The 18,084-nt window shown below is 36.5% G+C and overlaps 2 protein-coding genes across 5 annotated transcripts in view; one reads left to right on the top strand and one right to left on the bottom strand.

Annotated features, from left to right (window-relative positions):
• Positions 1 to 18,084, bottom strand: part of LOC136826668 (coiled-coil domain-containing protein 39-like) — a 139,394-nt gene that overhangs the window by 48,026 nt on the left and 73,284 nt on the right. The gene's annotated exons all lie outside the window — the stretch shown is intronic.
• Positions 1 to 18,084, top strand: part of LOC136826667 (solute carrier family 53 member 1-like) — a 73,121-nt gene that overhangs the window by 15,862 nt on the left and 39,175 nt on the right. For 3 of the 4 annotated variants that reach the window (XM_067084022.1, XM_067084019.1, XM_067084021.1), the window contains exons 2-7: positions 14,768 to 14,874; positions 15,533 to 15,677; positions 16,648 to 16,898; positions 17,166 to 17,261; positions 17,520 to 17,685; positions 17,832 to 18,035. In XM_067084022.1, coding sequence (XP_066940123.1) covers positions 14,797 to 14,874; positions 15,533 to 15,677; positions 16,648 to 16,898; positions 17,166 to 17,261; positions 17,520 to 17,685; positions 17,832 to 18,035 — 940 coding nt within the window. In that variant the 5' untranslated portion in view covers positions 14,768 to 14,796. Of the gene's footprint in view, positions 1 to 13,095; positions 13,210 to 14,767; positions 14,875 to 15,532; positions 15,678 to 16,647; positions 16,899 to 17,165; positions 17,262 to 17,519; positions 17,686 to 17,831; positions 18,036 to 18,084 lie in introns of those variants that run through there. The other variant, XM_067084020.1, reaches the window with a different exon arrangement.

Below are 18,084 nucleotides of genomic sequence, written 5' to 3'. Positions count from 1 at the left end.
GATTATACACTGTACAGAAAACCCGACTGCGCCGAAGAAACTTCGGCGCATTTTTTACTTGCTTCCATTTGGAATCAATATGATTCATTCAATCTTATTCAATTCTAGCATGGTGATATTTACAGCGTTTTCATTTTCCTGTAAATGCGTTCCTCCGTCGGTGACCTTCCCTACGACATTCGTTCGTTTCTTTTCCTATTCTTTTCCTGTTTTCTCTACCTCTCTCGTTCATGTCTCCACTCCCATCTGATCGTATGAACCCACTTGCCCATTTAATTTACCTTTTTGCATTGTTAAGTGGGCCAGCAGGTTGTTTGGCTTTGTAAGACTGCAACACCAAGAGATACATGTGAACTGAAACTTGGATTTAATGGGCAAAATACACTGAAAATAATAATAATAATAATAATAATAATAATAATAATAATAATAATAATAATAATAATAATTCAAATGAAAACATTGTTTTGGATCTGCCTAGCCCTGTGAACTCATTTTCTCCAAACGTTTTTCTTTATCATTATCTCCCGCAGGGGAGTAATGCCGTCAGTGCACCTCGTGCGGGGCACTGTAGGCATTACTTAAGATTCTTTGCAGCGTCCCTTCGTCCCCTAGCTGCAACCTCTTTCGTTCCTTTTACTGTGCCTTCTTAACAAATTGATTCATAGCGCAACTGCAATACTCTCCTCCTGTTATACGCCTTTCAAATCTTTTACTGTCAATTTCCCTTTCAGCGCTGAATGACCCCACTGATCCCATTGCTTGGCCTTTGGCCTAAATTCTATATTCAATTAATTTTTATTATTATCCTTCCCTATTCTTGACATTTGCTTGAGCTCTTAACAAAACAAGAGCTCGTTTCGTCCAAGAAAAACAGACGAACTTCTGTCGAAAGGTTAAACCTGGCGGGGAAAAACCAAATACCAGGGATTCGTAACAGGAAGAAAATTAGTACCATTAAGATTTCGAAGCGAGAAAATGTCATGTAATTATGGAAAAACTAAGGTATGTGCCTTTAGCTGCTGGCTTTCAAAGGCATGAACCAATTATCTGTTGAATTTTCTGTGTTTTAGTTTGGCATTTGTTGCAACGAAATTGGGCTATGATTAATGTTTTGCTGTACAGTTCGATTGTTTGTAATTACGATTTTCAGTGGCCAGTGTGCTTCCGTGATCGTCTGTGTTTGTATTGTCCAAAAATATTATTTTCCTATTCAGTATTTAGTAATATCTTTAGTAGGTGAATATTTAATATCTTCTTGAATATTTCTCTTGCATTTTTATACTACATGTGGCCCATAAAAACACTGGAAAAGGAAATAGAAATATGTATTTAGACAGATGTATAACCCGACCTCGTTCCCGCCTTTTGTGGTCGAAGTATGGTGCCATTTATTTTCTGTTTTTTACAAGTTTTTTACGCTATATAATAAGTAAGCTGACAATCTACAAAAAGAAGTAACGAACATATTGCCATTATATGCCAAGTGAAACCCAAGTTCCACCTCGGCCACAATTTTTTTTCATATTTATCGAGCCCTTTCACCTCCGCCTTCAGTACCACCGCGCAGGCGCAACTCAAGGTTGTATTATCTCTCTCCGACGTTTCCGATCGCTCCGAAGGGCATTTTCTACCTTGTATCTTTCCTCTTCTCTCTTTGTAAAGCTTCCATTCTGTTCGTATATTTCGTTTCCTTCTTTTTCTAATTATTATATTCATCTCATTTCCGTTTTTCTGCTTCGTGCGTGCGAGCGGTATTCGTAGCAATATGAAGGAATGTAATATTATGATCATTCTTGTGTGGGTGTACTGTATATGAATCTGTGTTAGACAGTGTACGTAATTGTTTGGTCGTATAGATAGCAAATAATTTCATAGTCTTAATCCATCATATCGCAAAAGCTGACTAGAGCGTTTTGCTAACTTATAACAAAGTAAACATTGCAGATTTTCAACTGACAGAAAATTAAATGGTGCAATTCTTCCTGGTGTGGGTGGATCTGAGGCTCGCTCAATCCCTCTACGTTTCTCAGATTATTTTTTGCACTTCTTATTCTCTGTTGCAAGTGATGTTTATGAAAGTTCTCTGCTAGTCATAATATCTGTCTGTCTGTCTGTCCGCCTGTCTTTGCAAGACTCGGTGCAATAAACTTTTGATGAGTTTTGGTACAACCAATGATAGTACCCATGTACTGCCTGGGAAGTGGGTCTGACGGACTCACATAGGCCTATGTAATTCACACTGTCCATTCTCTTTTTACAGTTCAACGCATTGCCGTTTACATGACCCAGGCTTTTCATGTCTTTCCTCGATGGTAGGCCTTTCTATGTCTGCTGTAGCCTGATTTGACCTGACCTGACCTAACCTTCATTCGAATATTTTCCACTGACAACCTCCTTGCGTCTTTCATAACTGTTTCTGATGCTCTTTCGCGCCAGTTTAGCTGCGTGAATTGTGGTCTATTTTAGTGCAAAATAAATGATTGGACATAGAGTAGCCTAGGCCAAAGTCTCGGGGGATAGCGGGTGTCCAAGTTCTTCGTATGCCCGAGCCCAGTGACCCCCCCACCCGCCATTTTATGGGGATGAGGGGTGGGGTGTTTCATTTCGTATTGCCAAGTCGCCGACTGATGTCAAGGATAGGTGTGCATGACTGTGTGACATTGGCATTTTCTTTCCACTTTCTCGTCTTATTTCAAATGTTTCTTGTTTATCGGGGAATCTCAGTTGTTACCCAGTTTTCTATTTTGAGAGAGAGAGAGAGAGAGAGAGAGAGAGAGAGAGAGAGAGAGAGAGAGAGAGAGAGAGAGAGAGAGAGAGAGGTGTTTTTTCATTATATATGAAGGATCCTTCCCTTTTTTATAAGTTTGGTATGGGGTAATGAATGCTGTATGCATGTGTATATGTATATGTGTATATGTATATATATGTGTATGCATGTATATAAATATATATACACATATATATATATATATATTACACATAAATATATAAAAAATTTATATATATTAAAAAATTCTTAAGGGTAACTCTCTCTCTCTCTCTCTCTCTCTATATGTATGTATATATATATATATAGATATATATATATATATATATATATATATACATAATATATATATATATATATATATATATATACATACACACATAGACTGTATATATATATATATATATATATATATATATATATATATATATATAGACATACATATATATACATACATATACAGAGAGAGAGAGAGACACAGTTAACCTGAAGAATTTTTTTTGTGGGTCTGGTCTTACAGCGCACTTAGCGCAGATACAACCGCGATGTATTTAGGCGTAGCTGGAATTCTCCGTATGCCCAGGGCTGCCAACATGAGATACTAGATTTCGAAACATTATAACCAGAGGTCACCTTCGCAGGTCAGCCAACCGTAGCATCGAAATGGGTTATAAGTAGTATATCGATTTTTGTGAATAGTACGATCTTAAAAAACCCCTTTTTAGTTTTCTGGAAAAGAAAACTATTGTGCCGGCTTTGTCTTTCCGTCCGCATTTTTCTCTGTCCAAATTTTTTCTGTCCGCCTTCAGATCTTAAAAACTACTGAGGCTAGAGAGCTGCAAGTTGGTCTGTTGATCATCCAACCTCCAATCATCAAGCATACCAAATTACAGCCCCTTAGCCTCAGCAGTTTTTTTTATTTAAGGTTAAAGTTAGCCATAAACGTGCTTCTGGCAACGATGTAGGATAGGCCACCACCGGCCTTATACCGAGACCACCGAAAGATAGATCTATTTTCGGTGGCCTTAATTAAATGCTGTATTGGCTGTACAGAAGACTCGATTGCGCCGAAGAAACTTCGGCGCATTTTTTACTTGTTTATATTTATTTTTACTTTAAGATGTTTGTTTATGGTGTCATATTTCCCCATTACATACCAAGAGATATTTAGACATTTTTAGTGGCGTTTCTATCACTGATAAGTAATTAAGAACACTTCACCTTATTAATTTATTGGTTATTTTTTTTTAATAAGTGGGATCTCTTCTTTCTGTTTCCCTTCACCTCCTCTTACTTTCTAATGAACACCAAAATATTCTTTGGAAGCTTCAAGAATTTCAAGTCAGTGTCCCCTGTGGTGGCCTTGTCCTATATGAATAGGGTTCACCTTATAAATAATAGGCATTACTAAGGTTCGTTTGCAGCGTCCCTTCGTCCCTAGCTGCTTCAACCACTTTTTAGTCTTTTACTTTTAAGTTCAATCCCGCTTCCTTCCTTCCATTTGGCTGCTCAGCCTCTCTGTCTATTCATTCGTAGTGTATCTGTGGTGTTTTCTCCCTGTTCGACAATTTAGATCCTTGTACTTCATCTCGTTTATTTTCTGGATCTCTTTATCTCGCTGTCCAACCACTCCAACTCCCTCTTATTCCCTGTCTTAAACTCTAACCCCCTTTTATCCCCTGTCTTAAACTCCAACTCCCTCTTATCCCCTGTCTTAAACTCCAACTCCTCTTATCCCCTGTCTTAAGCGCTAAATGGCCGAAAGGGCCCCCAGTGCTTGGCTCGGCAGCCCAAATTTCACGAATCACAGAAGTATTTCTACATAATTCTAAGTTCCCAGACGGACTCTCCAGTGTTCCATAAACAAGAGAAGTTCATCTACATACCGCAGCACAAAGGCCAAGGAAAGGTGTGGTAACTTGAACTTCCAAGAGGGTGTGGCTCTAAGTTGAAAAACTAAGAGCCGTCTCACAGCCTCTCTTAACTTGGATCCTGTTTATTCAAATGATATGCAAATCATTTGGTTTACTTGTGCCTTTGTTCCGCTTTCCAGTCTTGTTTAAAAAACGAAGTTTGTTTATGTTTTAAAATGGTGGGAAATCCAGCTAAAATAACTTATTCACTCTTATTCAGTCTTGTCTAGATCATTCCGCTTGGTTGAACTGTATCTCAAGGTCCACACCAATCCTTTCTCCTCTTCTGTACCTCTGAGCAAGGCACCGTGCAGACATAGGCTTGCTTAGTCTATACCAACTAAACCCACTATTTTCAGTTGACTTGCTTCTCTCTCTCTCTCTCTCTCTCTCTTGGAAACCAGACCAAGGGGGTTTACCCCTTCTATCGCCACTTCTCATTCCCTCATTTCACCTACTGTTTTTCTCTTCCTCTTAGGCACCAAAAGCCGCCCGCCTCCCAAACTTGACCGCACACTGATTTCTGACCTCATAAAGAATCTTTTATAATAAATCACAAATTCTAACAACCCATATTTCATATCTCTGCATATATAAAATTTGATTAGAACAAGCCATAATTAATGTCGCCACAGAAATAAAATCTAAATTATATAAAACAAAAAATCTCAGTTAATTTCTCTTCAGATATGAAATCTTCCGTGGAACACACCACAGTTGAAGTCTCTATGGAAGTAAAATCTAAATCTTATAAAAAAAAATTTAGTTCATATCTTTTCAAATATAAAATCTTGAATAGAACAAGCCACAATTAATGAATCTACAGAAATAAAATCTAAATTCTGTAAAAAAAAAAAAGTCTCAGTTAATTTCTCTTCATATATAAAATCTTCAGTGGAACAAACCACAATTATGTCTCTACAGAAATAAAATCTAAATTTTATAAAATAAAATCTTAGTTCATGTCTCTTGAGATATAAAATCTTACATACAACAAACCGCAATTAAAACATCTACAGAAATAAAATCTAAATTCTATAAAATAAAATCCTAGTTCATGCCTCTTGAGGTATAAAATCTTAAATACAACAAGCCGCAATTAAAACATTTACAGAAATAAAATCTAAATGCTATAAAAAATCTCAGTTTATGTCTCTTCAGATAAAAATCTTCAATGGAACAAACCACAATTAAAATATCTAATGACATATAATAAAAATTCTTTACAAAACCTCCTGTGGAACAAACCACAATTAGCCTCTACGGAAATAAAATCTCACGTCCCCTCAGTTACAAAATATTCAATACAACAAATCCCAGTTATTTACAGAAACAAAATCGAATTGAATTGAACTGAATATAGAATTTAGGCCAAAGGCCAACAAGCACTGGGTCCTATGAGGTCATTCAACGCAGAAACGGAAGTTGACAGTAATAAGTTCTGAAAGTGTAACAGGAGGAAAACCTCGCTGGTGCACTATGAATCACTTGTTAGGAGAGGGTGGAAAGTAAGACGGAATAAAGAGAATATGAAAGGAGATACGTAAAAGGAACGAAAAGGGTTGCAGCTAGTGGCCGAAGGGACGCTGCAAAGACCCAAGTAATGCCTACAGTGCACCGCATGAGGTGGACTGGCGGCACTAACCCCCTACGGAGCAGAAACAGAAACAAAATCAAAATCCCCTATAAAATCTCCCGAAGAAGTCGAAAAAAAAAGCCCAGCTAACGTCTCCCCCCACCCCCGCCCGAGTTACAAAATCCATGAGAGGCGTGAGACACCTTTTGAAATCCCAAAGATCCTTGTGTATGGCCTCAGAGACTGACTAAACTCGGACTGCAACACTGGACGTCCTTGGCTATGGAACGGAAAACTGAGGCAAATAAATATTCCGACGGGACTCAACTCATTTTCCGTTACCTCGTTTCCTAGTCAGATGGGGAAAGATCGTGAGATGGAGACTGACTGCGACTCTGTTGAAGGGATATGTATGTATATGTATACCTAAATATATGTATGTATATAAATGTATGTATGTATATGTAATATATATTATATTTAAAATAAATAATTAAAAATATATATATACATATATATATATATAGTTATGTATGAATATATATATATATATATATATATATATATATATATATATATATATATATATATATATATATATATATATACTCGTATATATATATTATATATGTACATACATAAATATATATACAGTATATATATTTATTTATTTATTTATTTTATATATGTAATATATATATAAAATAAATTATGTACAAACTGTGATTATATATATATATATATATATATATATATATATATATATATATATATATATATATATATAATCACAGTTTGTACATAATTATCATCAGCGCAAAAGTAGCCCATCTGACGAATATTACAGTAAGTGCGCGTGTGTGTGTGTGTGAGAGAGAGAGAGAGAGAGAGAGAGAGAGAGAGAGAGAGAGAGAGAGAGAGAGAGAGAGACTTAAAAACCACTGCTGCTGAAATATCATGCAGGGCCAATAACCACGCTCAAAAAATGAAAGAAATGTCAACAGCAAGGGTGAAAATCAATCAGGCATCAGAGTTGTAAAGAAAGAGGACCTTGACATTTGTCTGTCTGTATTTTTTCTTTTTGGCAGACCTTACACGGCACTGGACCACGGCTGCGCACGCGCAGATTGTTACCTTTGTTCTGCCAATTTATTTCGCCTCTGAATGACTCGGCAGTTAATTCTTACTCTTATGTTTTGTAGTTTTGTTTATTTTTGTTTATTTTTCTGGTGCTTCGTTATCAGTAAGGATTTCTGGATGTCTAAGATATATTTTTGTTAAGGTTTTCTTTCCCAGTTGAAATTATTCTGAACAGAAAAAAAAAGATATTTCAGCGTCGTTGACCATAGTTCTTGTGATGCCAGTTCACTAAAATCAATCTCTCTCTCTCTCTCTCTCTTCAAATTACAAGAACATTACCTGGACGACTGAATTAGTTTATCTATTGCATGCTATATACTATATATATATATATATATATATATATATATATATATATATATATATATATATATATATATATATATATACATACATACATACATACATACATACATACATACATACATACATCTCTCTCTCTCTCTCTCTCTCTCTCTCTCTCTCTCTCTCTCTCTCTCTCTCTCTCTCTATATATATATATATATATATATATATATATATATATATATATATATATATATATATATAATATGTGTGTGTGTGTGAATATATATAAAAAATAAGACACAAAGAAGTTTACACCAGCAGTTAGGCGACACATTTTCTTTCTGAAGGATTCTGACTTATCCGGGATATTATCATTCTTCTATAATTAACACCTTGGAAGTCTGTGATCGGCCGACTACACGGTTAGGGCAGGGAAATGCCTCAATCCTTACGGGAGATTTCTACACGTACGTAAAATTGGGCAAGGCAGGATCTGTTACGGTTCCGCGTCGGGTTTCTAGGAAGTCTGTAACCTGGAGAATAAGTTTTCAGAATTTAAGACCGGTCTTGCTACTGAGGATGTGGACTACTGACTGCTTAGTCGAGACGAGTATCCTTTTATTATCATTATTCAGATGATGTACCCTATTCATATGGAACAAGCCCACAGGGACCATTGACTTGAAATTCAAGCTTCCAAAGAGTATGGTGCTTATTCAAAAGAAGTAACAGGCGAAGGGAAATTATTATTATATTATTATTATTGTTGTTGTTGTTGTCTATCACAGTCATCTCATTGGACTGGGTGCTCTTTATAGTGTGGGGTTCCGGGTTGCAACCTGCCTCCTTAGGGGTCCATCACTTTTCTCACTATGTGCGCTGTTTCTAGTAGCACACTCTTCTGCATGAGTCCTGGAGCTATTTCAGCATCTAGCTTTTCCGATCTTGGGATCGTGCCTAGTGTTCCCATGATTACGGGTACAATTTCCACTGGCATATCCCATACCCTTATTTCGATTTTCAGGTCTTGATACTTACCAATTTTTTCTCTTTCTTTATCATCTACTCTGGTGTTCCATGGTATTGCGACATCAATGAGTGATACTTTCTTCTTGATTTTGTCAATCAACGTCACGTCTGGTCTATTGGCACGTATCACCTTATCTGTTCTGATACCATAGTCCCAGAGGATCTTTGCCTGATTGTTTTCTGTCACTCCCTAAGGTTGATGTTCGTACCAAGTTAGCTGGTGTTTATTATTATTATTATTATTATCATTCACAAGATGAACCCTACTCATACGGAACAAGCCCACAAATGGGGCCATTGACTTGAAATTCAAGCTTCCAAAGAATATGGCGTTCATTAGAAAAAGTTAGGGAAGGTAAAGGGAAATACAGAAAAAAGTAATCGCTTATTAAAAAAGAAAAAAATGAATAAATTAGTAATTAAACAGATAAAAATGTAAGTAAATTATTAAAATGTAAGGAGAGTTGTATTAGGATAGTAATACACTACGTCTTATCTTGAACTTTCGAAGTTCCAACAATACGACATCCTCAGTAGGGAGGCTCTTCCAAAGTCCTGCGGTGTGAGGACTAAAGGACCTCTGGAACTGAGAAGTTCGACAGCGAGACATATTTACCGCATCTGACGCCATAAAACAAAAGCGGATAATTTTTACGATTTTTTTTTATTTCCTGTAAAGAAAACTATTGTGCCGGCTTTGTCTGTCCGTCCGCCCTCAGATCTTAAAAACTACTGAGGCTAGAGGGCTGCAAATTATTATGTTGATCATCCACCTTCCAATCATTAAACATAATAATTTGCAGCCCTATCTAACCTCAGTAGTTTTTATTTGATTTAAGGTTAAAGTTAGCTATAATCGTGCGTCTGGCAACGATATAGGTCAGGCCACCACCGGGCCGTGGTTAAAGTTTCATGGGACGTGGCTCATACAGCGTTATACCAAGACCGCCGAAAGATAGATCTATTTTCCGTGGCCTTGATTATACGTTGTACAGAAAACTCGACTGCGTCGAAGAAACTTCTGCGCATTATCTGTTTTTACTTAATTTGTTTCTTATGTTAAGAACACCAAAGTCGAACCTTGAACACCTCTTAATAAAAGACCATTTTACCTTGGATCCACTGTAAACTACAGTGAATCCAAACCCTACAATTGCTCTTATTCAGTCTACGAGAGAGAGCGAGTACTTTTCTTCGGCGTATTGCAGGAATACAAGTTTTTCAGGCGAAGCCAGAATCACTGTAATTTCAGCTGAACACATTTCTGTTTAAGGAAGAACGTCTTATCATTGCTCTCCCTACAGCTTACAAAAACCTTTGGTATATAAACTCACAAATATATGAGAATTTTGACCATAAATGTACATATCACAAAAAAAAAAGTTGCGCGAACTTACTGTAGACTTTACAGAAAAACGAGCGCACATGCAAAAAAAGCGCGCGCACGCGCACCTATAGTAAACAGGAAGTATTTTTATTTGCGCAGAATATTTTCCTCTTAGTGTATTGAATCTTCGTGCTCAGTTAATATGAAAATAAATCTGGGCTTTTTTTTTTTTTGCAAATGACAACTTAATACAGTAGTGTGAGTTACTGAACTTACGGGAATCCCTCATCACTCTCTCTCTCTCTCTCCACACACACACACACACTATTTTATATATATATATATATATATATATATATACATACATACACACATATACATGTAAATATATATACATACACACATATATATAGATAGTGTGTGTATGTGTGAGTATAACTGTTTATTATTGTAACGTTAGTATATTTGTAGGAAAATTTTCTCTCCACAAAATGCTGGCATGAAAAAGATAGCGCTATGATAATAGCCAGTCATGTGCCATTGTGAACAGAAGACAATGAAAACCCAAACGGTTCCTTAAAAGAGAGAGAGAGAGAGAGAGAGAGAGAGAGAGAGAGAGAGAGAGAGAGAGAGAGAGAGAGAGAGAGAGCGATCAATAAGAGACAGACTTTGAATATCTATTTTCGACAGAGATGATCTTGGGTGTCGTTGGCTGAGAGAGAGAGAGAGAGAGAGAGAGAGAGAGAGAGAGAGAGAGAACGATCTCTGAACGATCAATAAGAGACTGAATATTTTTTTCGACAGAGATGATCTTGGATGTCGTTGGCTGAGAGAGAGAGAGAGAGAGAGAGAGAGAGAGAGAGAGAGAGAGAGAGAGAGAGTTAACGAATCTTGGAACATCAAACAAAATGGACTATTGTAGCTTCTCTTTTTAGAAGATTCGCTTGTAGGTGACTTGTATGATCGGCCTTCTAAGACACTCAGCCTCTAAGTTTTAATGAATGAATTTATCTTAATTCATTACAAAAATGTTGAAATGTGAAATCGTTATCCAGTTTGGTTTGCATGACGGGGCAAATGCCGAATTAAAATGTGATACCAAACTAACATACCAATTACGTACCGGTAATAAACCTGTAGCAAGATAAGTTAAAATCCTACTGCGTTCTGGAGAGAAGATAATATTGATCCATAAGATTTGAACGACAATATTTGTTTTCCATTTGTTTGGGGTTATGTTAAAATCGCCGTGTTCATCATTCCATCATAAAAATTAACATTTTATGTATTATGGAATGGACTATAAAATTTAAGCCAAAGGCCAAGCAATGGGACCTATGGCGAGGTCATTTAGCGCTGAAAAGGAATTTGACAGTAGAAAGGGTTGGAAGGTGTAACAGGAGGAAAATCTCGCAAATGCACTATGAAACAATTGTTAGGAGATCGTGGAAAGTAAGGTGGAAGAAGGATAATATGAACGGAGGTACAGTAAAAGGAATGAAAGAGATTGAAAAGGGGAATTGAACAGATTCCTGAAAGCTGTATTTATTTATTTTCGCTATATGTACCCATACACAATTGTGGACTCGTTTCTCCAATGAAAGGGGTTGCATCTAAGGGCCGAAGGGACGCTGCAAAGAACTGTAAGTAATGCCTACAGTGCACCGCATGAGGTGCACTGATGGCACTGCCCTCCTACGGGGCATTTTATGTATCATAAAAATGTCGCACATTGTTCTTGCAACATCTAAAACAGTACAGAGTTAAGCAGATATTCAGGAGACAGGTATAGAATGTTTTTCTTTTATGGAACCCACACCTGGGTGATTGCCCTTCTGTTTCCGTACGTCATCAAGAAGGACTCCGCCGGGAAATTCCCGGAGAAGAAAATGGTAACGCTTCGGGGAACTCAAATAAAGAGATGGATACGCCTGCACAACAGGGCTTCCAACTCGAGCAGTGTGATTAACCTGGCCTGATAAAAAATAGATGAGACATCGGTGACGTAATTCGGAAAATGTTCCTTTTCTATCTTTGTGACAGAAATTAAAATCTTTTGTTTCTAAAAATTAAAGATTAGTGAACAAAAAAGTACATATTCCCTGATTACCTTATTGTTAATCTTGTGGTTTTAACGATCATTTAGGGGAAGATCATTTTTCTTTTTCAAGAGATTCTCTGTGGTAAGTGCAATGCTTCTTCTTCTTCTTTTAACGTGTTTTTTCCCATTTTTGTATGGGGTAAGCACGATGCCTTCTTTTGAAGGACTTTTGATTTGGCTTTGGGGTAGACCGTAGTCTCGATCGGCTGCCCTGCCTGACATCGCTTAGACCCCGGTAGCGTATGTTACATGTATCATACCCGACCCAACGCCCTTTCTTCCCAGCAGCGAGAAGTTGTTGCGCGGGTAGGGCGAGAGTTCGAGACGTGTGAGATGTTTGTTATGTTTTTTTTTTTAGGTGTTGTAGTGGCTTTGTTTTGTGTGTGTATTTTAGTCTGTAACACCCATTTGCTTTTTAAGCAAATCTATGCTTATGATACGTATAATTCGAAGTAGGCTTATATTGCATAAGAGCAGTGTTGCTAAATTTACATATGCCTTAGGATACTTTTTGTATTTAAGAATTCTTATAAAGTCACCCATTTTTCAAGTAAAAGATCAACAAACCTTTAACATTTATAAAATAAAAATCCTGCAATAATGATTGCTAATACATGTACTGTACATTTGCCTAATAGTCAATGTAGGATGCTAATACATGTACTGTATATTTGCCTAAGAAGAAGTCAATGTAGGAATGTTTTGTTTGCAAACAAACAACAGCTGTTGATGGGTAGTTCTATTATACATGTAAACATGTTTAAGTTAAGGTAGCGTTTCGTATTAAAATAAGTGAGTTGAGCACTTGTTGAAGATAAAATTAATCTGTTACTGTATCAAAAAGTTTTTAAATAATTTCAATAAAATATCTTAAATAATTTAAAAATAGATTATATACCTAATATAAAAATATATTCATATTACTTTACGTAAAACTGATGATTGTGTTAGGAAACGTACCCCGACAACAATCGCTCGATAAAGTCATGGAAGAACACTCAGGAATAATGTCTTCTCTATAAAATGGTCTTTTTAGCCGTTTTTTAAATAGCTTCGTTGTTTGAGGTAAGGCAAACAGAAGTAAGGGGTCACGAATTACGTGGGCGGTCCGGTGGGCTGAACCCCCTTGGTCTGGGTTGGGCGTCCAAAGTTAGGTTAGGTAAAAGTACGTCTGGTTAGGTCACAGTATTCCTTCTGATATGCTTCCTAGGCCTTCAATAGCCCTACCTCCCTCGTTATACGTCATTCGTATAGCTAGGTCGCTGTTATAGTATTGTTATGCATTACAATAGATAGTTTAGGTCAGGCCTAGCCCAGTGCTAGTATGTAACCTAGTCTAATCCTAGTTATAGCAGAACGACAGGATCAGGCGCTAGTCCATTGTTTCCAATGTTTAGTGTTATCCTACTTGAGGGGGTGCAGGGGAGCAAAGTCTCCCCCACCCGACCCCAGGGATGTGATGCCTTAAGTCAGGTTAGGAGGTAAGGTCTGGTTAGGTCAGGGTACGAAGCTCTAGGAAAGGTTAGGTTAAAATTGTTTTGGTTAGGTCACAATCAGTGTCAGATCATGTGTCTGAAATTTAGTCCTGCCAGTCTGTTTCTGATATACAGTGTTACTTTGGGAATCCAGGTGTCTAAGCCTCCCTCCCCCTCCCAAGCCAGGTCAGGTTATGGTACCCAAAGTCAGGTTAGGAAGGTAAGGTTTGGTTTTCTAGGAAAGGTTAGGATTGACCAGTTTTCACAGTTGGATTTCTGACACCCCCCGTTTAGGTTTGGCCTAGCCTAACGCTAGTAGGTAACCTTCCCTAACCCTAATTAGGCTAGGCTATTATCTACAAACAAGACTAAATATATTTCCTAGGAATTTATTCCTTATCTTATGACCTCCTCTATAGGTTACCCTAGCTTAGGTCTAGGCTAGGCTACTTGTCATTGAGAGTGGCGAATGCCTTAGTTAGGTTAGGTTAGTGATAAAACTGAAGACTACTACTGTGGCTTGGTTCCCGCCAATTGCCAACTGAAATATTTACGGCCTATTATGTATGCTTTTGATTATGATATATCTTTTGTTTATGTTTATGATATTTACTGTCTTTTGTTTGTTTTCAAGTTCATCCCGAAGAGGCTGCCACTAAACAGTGCAGGTAAACTAGTAGTTACTGAACCTAGAGGGCTTGGTAGTAGCCTTCAGTTTTGCCAGGTTAGTTTGGTAAGTAGCAAGTATGGCACGTTCCCATGGCTTGCACTTCCATTGTTAGTGACTGGATGACAGTTTAACATCTTTTGATTAGGGTATGATTAGGCTAACCTTTGTAGGTCACGCTAGGGACCCTAGATGGATTGTTAAATTTTTTACTTGTCCCAGTGGGAATACAAACTTACACTAACAAAATTAATACATACTAACTCAAAACTCCATGTAGGCAATGGTATTCATTTGTTGCCAGCCTATATGAGAAAGTTTACAGTACTACATTTTAAGTTGTTTACCATTTTTTCAGGACGGCTTGGCTTATGGAAAGAAATATGGGGCTTTATGAAATAATAATAATTGATTATAGTGAAATTTTATTTATTTTACTCCTCACATTTTCCCAAATTTTACAAACTCTGTTTTTTTTCAGAGATTATCTAGTCATCATCACCTGCCAAAATGAAGTTCGCAGAGCACCTTGCGGCTCACATCACTCCAGAATGGAGGAAGCAATATATAAGTTATGAAGAAATGAAGGTAAAGTATGCTGCTGTGTACTGTATGAGTCACTGAGGCATTTTATGACTTTTTTTTTTTTTTACATTTTTTAGTTTCTGTATAAGTTCAGTTCTGATGAAAAGTACTGTATTCAGTTTTTTCCTTTACTCTTATTTACTCTTAACCTAACCTAAGCTAAGCTAAATTGTCTCCTCTCCTGCCTGTTTTGTTAATTTTTCACCTGAATTCCTAATTTCTCAGGTGCGATAGGTCTTGTAAAGAGCCAATTTTCTTTGGAATCTGGGTCCTTCTTATAGGTTTTCATTCTACCACTTCCATATTTACTGCTTTTCTGACTGACTGTTCCTCATCCCTTCACATCAAATGTCCAAACCATCTGTCTTGCTGCTTACAGGATTTTATTGTTATTTCATTGTGGCATAGCTTTAAAATTCCTAATTAAACATTTCAATGTTGGAGCAAGACTGCCTTTTTATATTCCATCCATATCTTATTAATCTCTTTTTCACATAGTTGTCCAAATTATTCAGTTCCCTTACTCCAATTATCTCCTTTCATTCAAGAACAAACCCAGGAACATTCAAAGTCAAGAATACTGTAGAATGACCTACTGTAATTCTAATGCACTGGGCCTAACTGATTTTTTAAAAATATTTTATTCTTGACTTTTTTTCAGGCCATGTTGTATGCTGCAGTTGAGCAGGCTCCTTCTCCTGAAGTCACAGAGCCTGAAGTTATAACAAGATATTATGCACGATTTGATGAGCAGTTTTTCCGAGTATGCGACAAAGAATTGGCAAAAATCAATACATTTTTCTCAGGTGAGCTGGTTTCATATTATTATCACTGTATATTTGGTTCTGTGAGGATAATGAATATTTCTGACATGTAAATAGTAGGTTGAGGTTTTTTAAAATCTAAGCTGGCATAAAATTAGTTTATGAAACATCAACAGGAGTTCATGATTATTGTTCATTATTACAAGTTTTTAAAATAAAATAGGAATTATGAAAAATTACAGCCTAATGTTTAGAGAATTATTGATTGGTGGACTATTTTTGGACTGACAATACTCCAAACATGTCAACATACTTTCTTCCTTCATCTAACATAAGCTACACAAGATGGTAAATTTTTTGTGTTCCATCCACTCTGCACTTAGCAGCTATCTTTTTTATGACATTTTGCACTTACAGTGGTTGAAGAAAGTGTTGTATCTGACTATGTAGCAGGTAGTAAAAATTTTATTTAACCATGTAGTATATAAACTTTAATATTTCTGTACACGGTGTATGAAGAAAAGAAATTAACCCTCGTACAGAAGAATATGCTACTTTTTTAAGTAAAAGTTACAGTAATGTAATCCCAAATTCATTCTTATGAAAGAAAGCAAGGGAGTTCGATGGAGTTCTTTCAAATGAATAGGCTAGGCTTGTATCTGCTTGTTACAAATGTCAAATGTAAAAGTGCAGATGCTTAAAGTGACAGTCCTGAATACAAAAGTGAATAAGAATTCTTTTAATGGATAACAAATTGATATGATATGGATCTGATAGAACCATACTTGACTAGTATAAATTACCTTAGCTGGCAGCTAATAAACCAAAAATTTATTTCCTAATACATGTTTTTCCTCCTGAAATCTATGTGACGGTTGTTTTGCATGCTCTGGAGTCTTATATTTCATGAATACTGCGTGTTTTATGACTCATAAAGCTAGAATATACTGTATCAACACTCAATAGTCATGTTTCAGTTGATATGCTTATAGGTAGTATTTTTTATTTGCAGAAAAAATGGCTGAGGCAACAAGGAAATGCTCCACCTTAAAATCTGACCTACAAGCATCTAAAGACCAACATGGCGAGGGACTGAGAAACAGGAAAGGTTTTACTTTCTTGCCAAAGATTAATGTCCCCGCCAGAAAAATGCAAGATCTTAAGCTAGCATTTTCTGAGTTTTACTTAAGTCTCATCCTGTTACAGAATTACCAAAACCTCAACTTCACTGGTTTTAGAAAGATTTTGAAAAAGCATGACAAGGTATGTGGTACATTTTAGATTGCCTTTATTAATGTTTATTGATCCGAGGATTTTTATGTATTTGAAGGGTACCTTAATCATTTCTCTATAATTTATATTCGTTAAACTGACTTAATTCATTAGATTGCTCATTCTGGATCATCTATCATGGTGTTAGTGTAAATTGTAGTTTTTAAATTATGTTTTTAGTCATTCAAGCTGCTGCTGTTTGACAGATCCTAATACTGTGACACAAACATAAATCCTATACTTTTCCTTTTCATCTAGCTCATGTCAACAAGTAATGGAGCAAAATGGAGAGAAGAAAATGTAGATAATTCACCGTTCAACACTAACAAAGATATCGACAAGCTTATTCAAGAGGTATGTTAAATTTTCCTTCTTTCTGGAGCTTTATTGTATCATTACTTGACTGCAGCAAGTACTGTACTTGAACTTCCTTTTATGTCATCAAGTTTGAATATAGGGATGCATATTAGCTGTAATGTTAAAATTATTATTTTTTTTTTTTACAAAGACAAGGTTTTTGGTAGGAAAAGCAAGTGACACAACATCTGTAAGTGAGCATTATCAAGAACTTATATTCATTTGCAAGTATATACATATCAAATATCATTTCAGGTCGAGGGAACTTTCACAGCTGAATTGGAACATGGCGACAGAGGAAAGGCCATGAAGAGATTGCGTGTACCTCCTTTGGGTGAGGCACAGAGCCCTTGGACTACTTTTAAAGTCGGCCTCTTCTCTGGAGCATTTATTGTGCTCATTGTATCAGTTATTCTGTCTGGTGAGTTCACAAAGCCCTTTTTACATATAGTTTATTGTAGTTAGAATATAAATAATTGCAGAATGTTCACAGGTTTTTCAAATTATCTAAATTACAGTTTCACATCCTGAATACCTTTGAGTAATTGCCTTGACTTTTCTCCTTAGGTATCTTCCACTGGGGATCACATAACCTCCAGGTTGTTCTGCGGTTGTTCAGAGGACCATTAATAATCATTTTGTTCCTCTTTCTCATTGGCATCAACATCTATGGTTGGAGATCATCTGGTGTTAATCATGTGCTCATTTTCGAAATTGACCCCAGGAATCACTTAACAGAGCAACATCTGATAGAGATAGCAGCCATATTTGGTAAGTCTGTAACTGTTTCCTTGTTCAGGATTATTCTCATGTCATAAAC

Source organism: Macrobrachium rosenbergii, chromosome 41 (genome assembly GCF_040412425.1).
Source record: "Macrobrachium rosenbergii isolate ZJJX-2024 chromosome 41, ASM4041242v1, whole genome shotgun sequence".
NCBI classification, from domain to species: domain Eukaryota; kingdom Metazoa; phylum Arthropoda; class Malacostraca; order Decapoda; family Palaemonidae; genus Macrobrachium; species Macrobrachium rosenbergii.
This window is presented reverse-complemented; position numbering and strand designations above follow the sequence as displayed.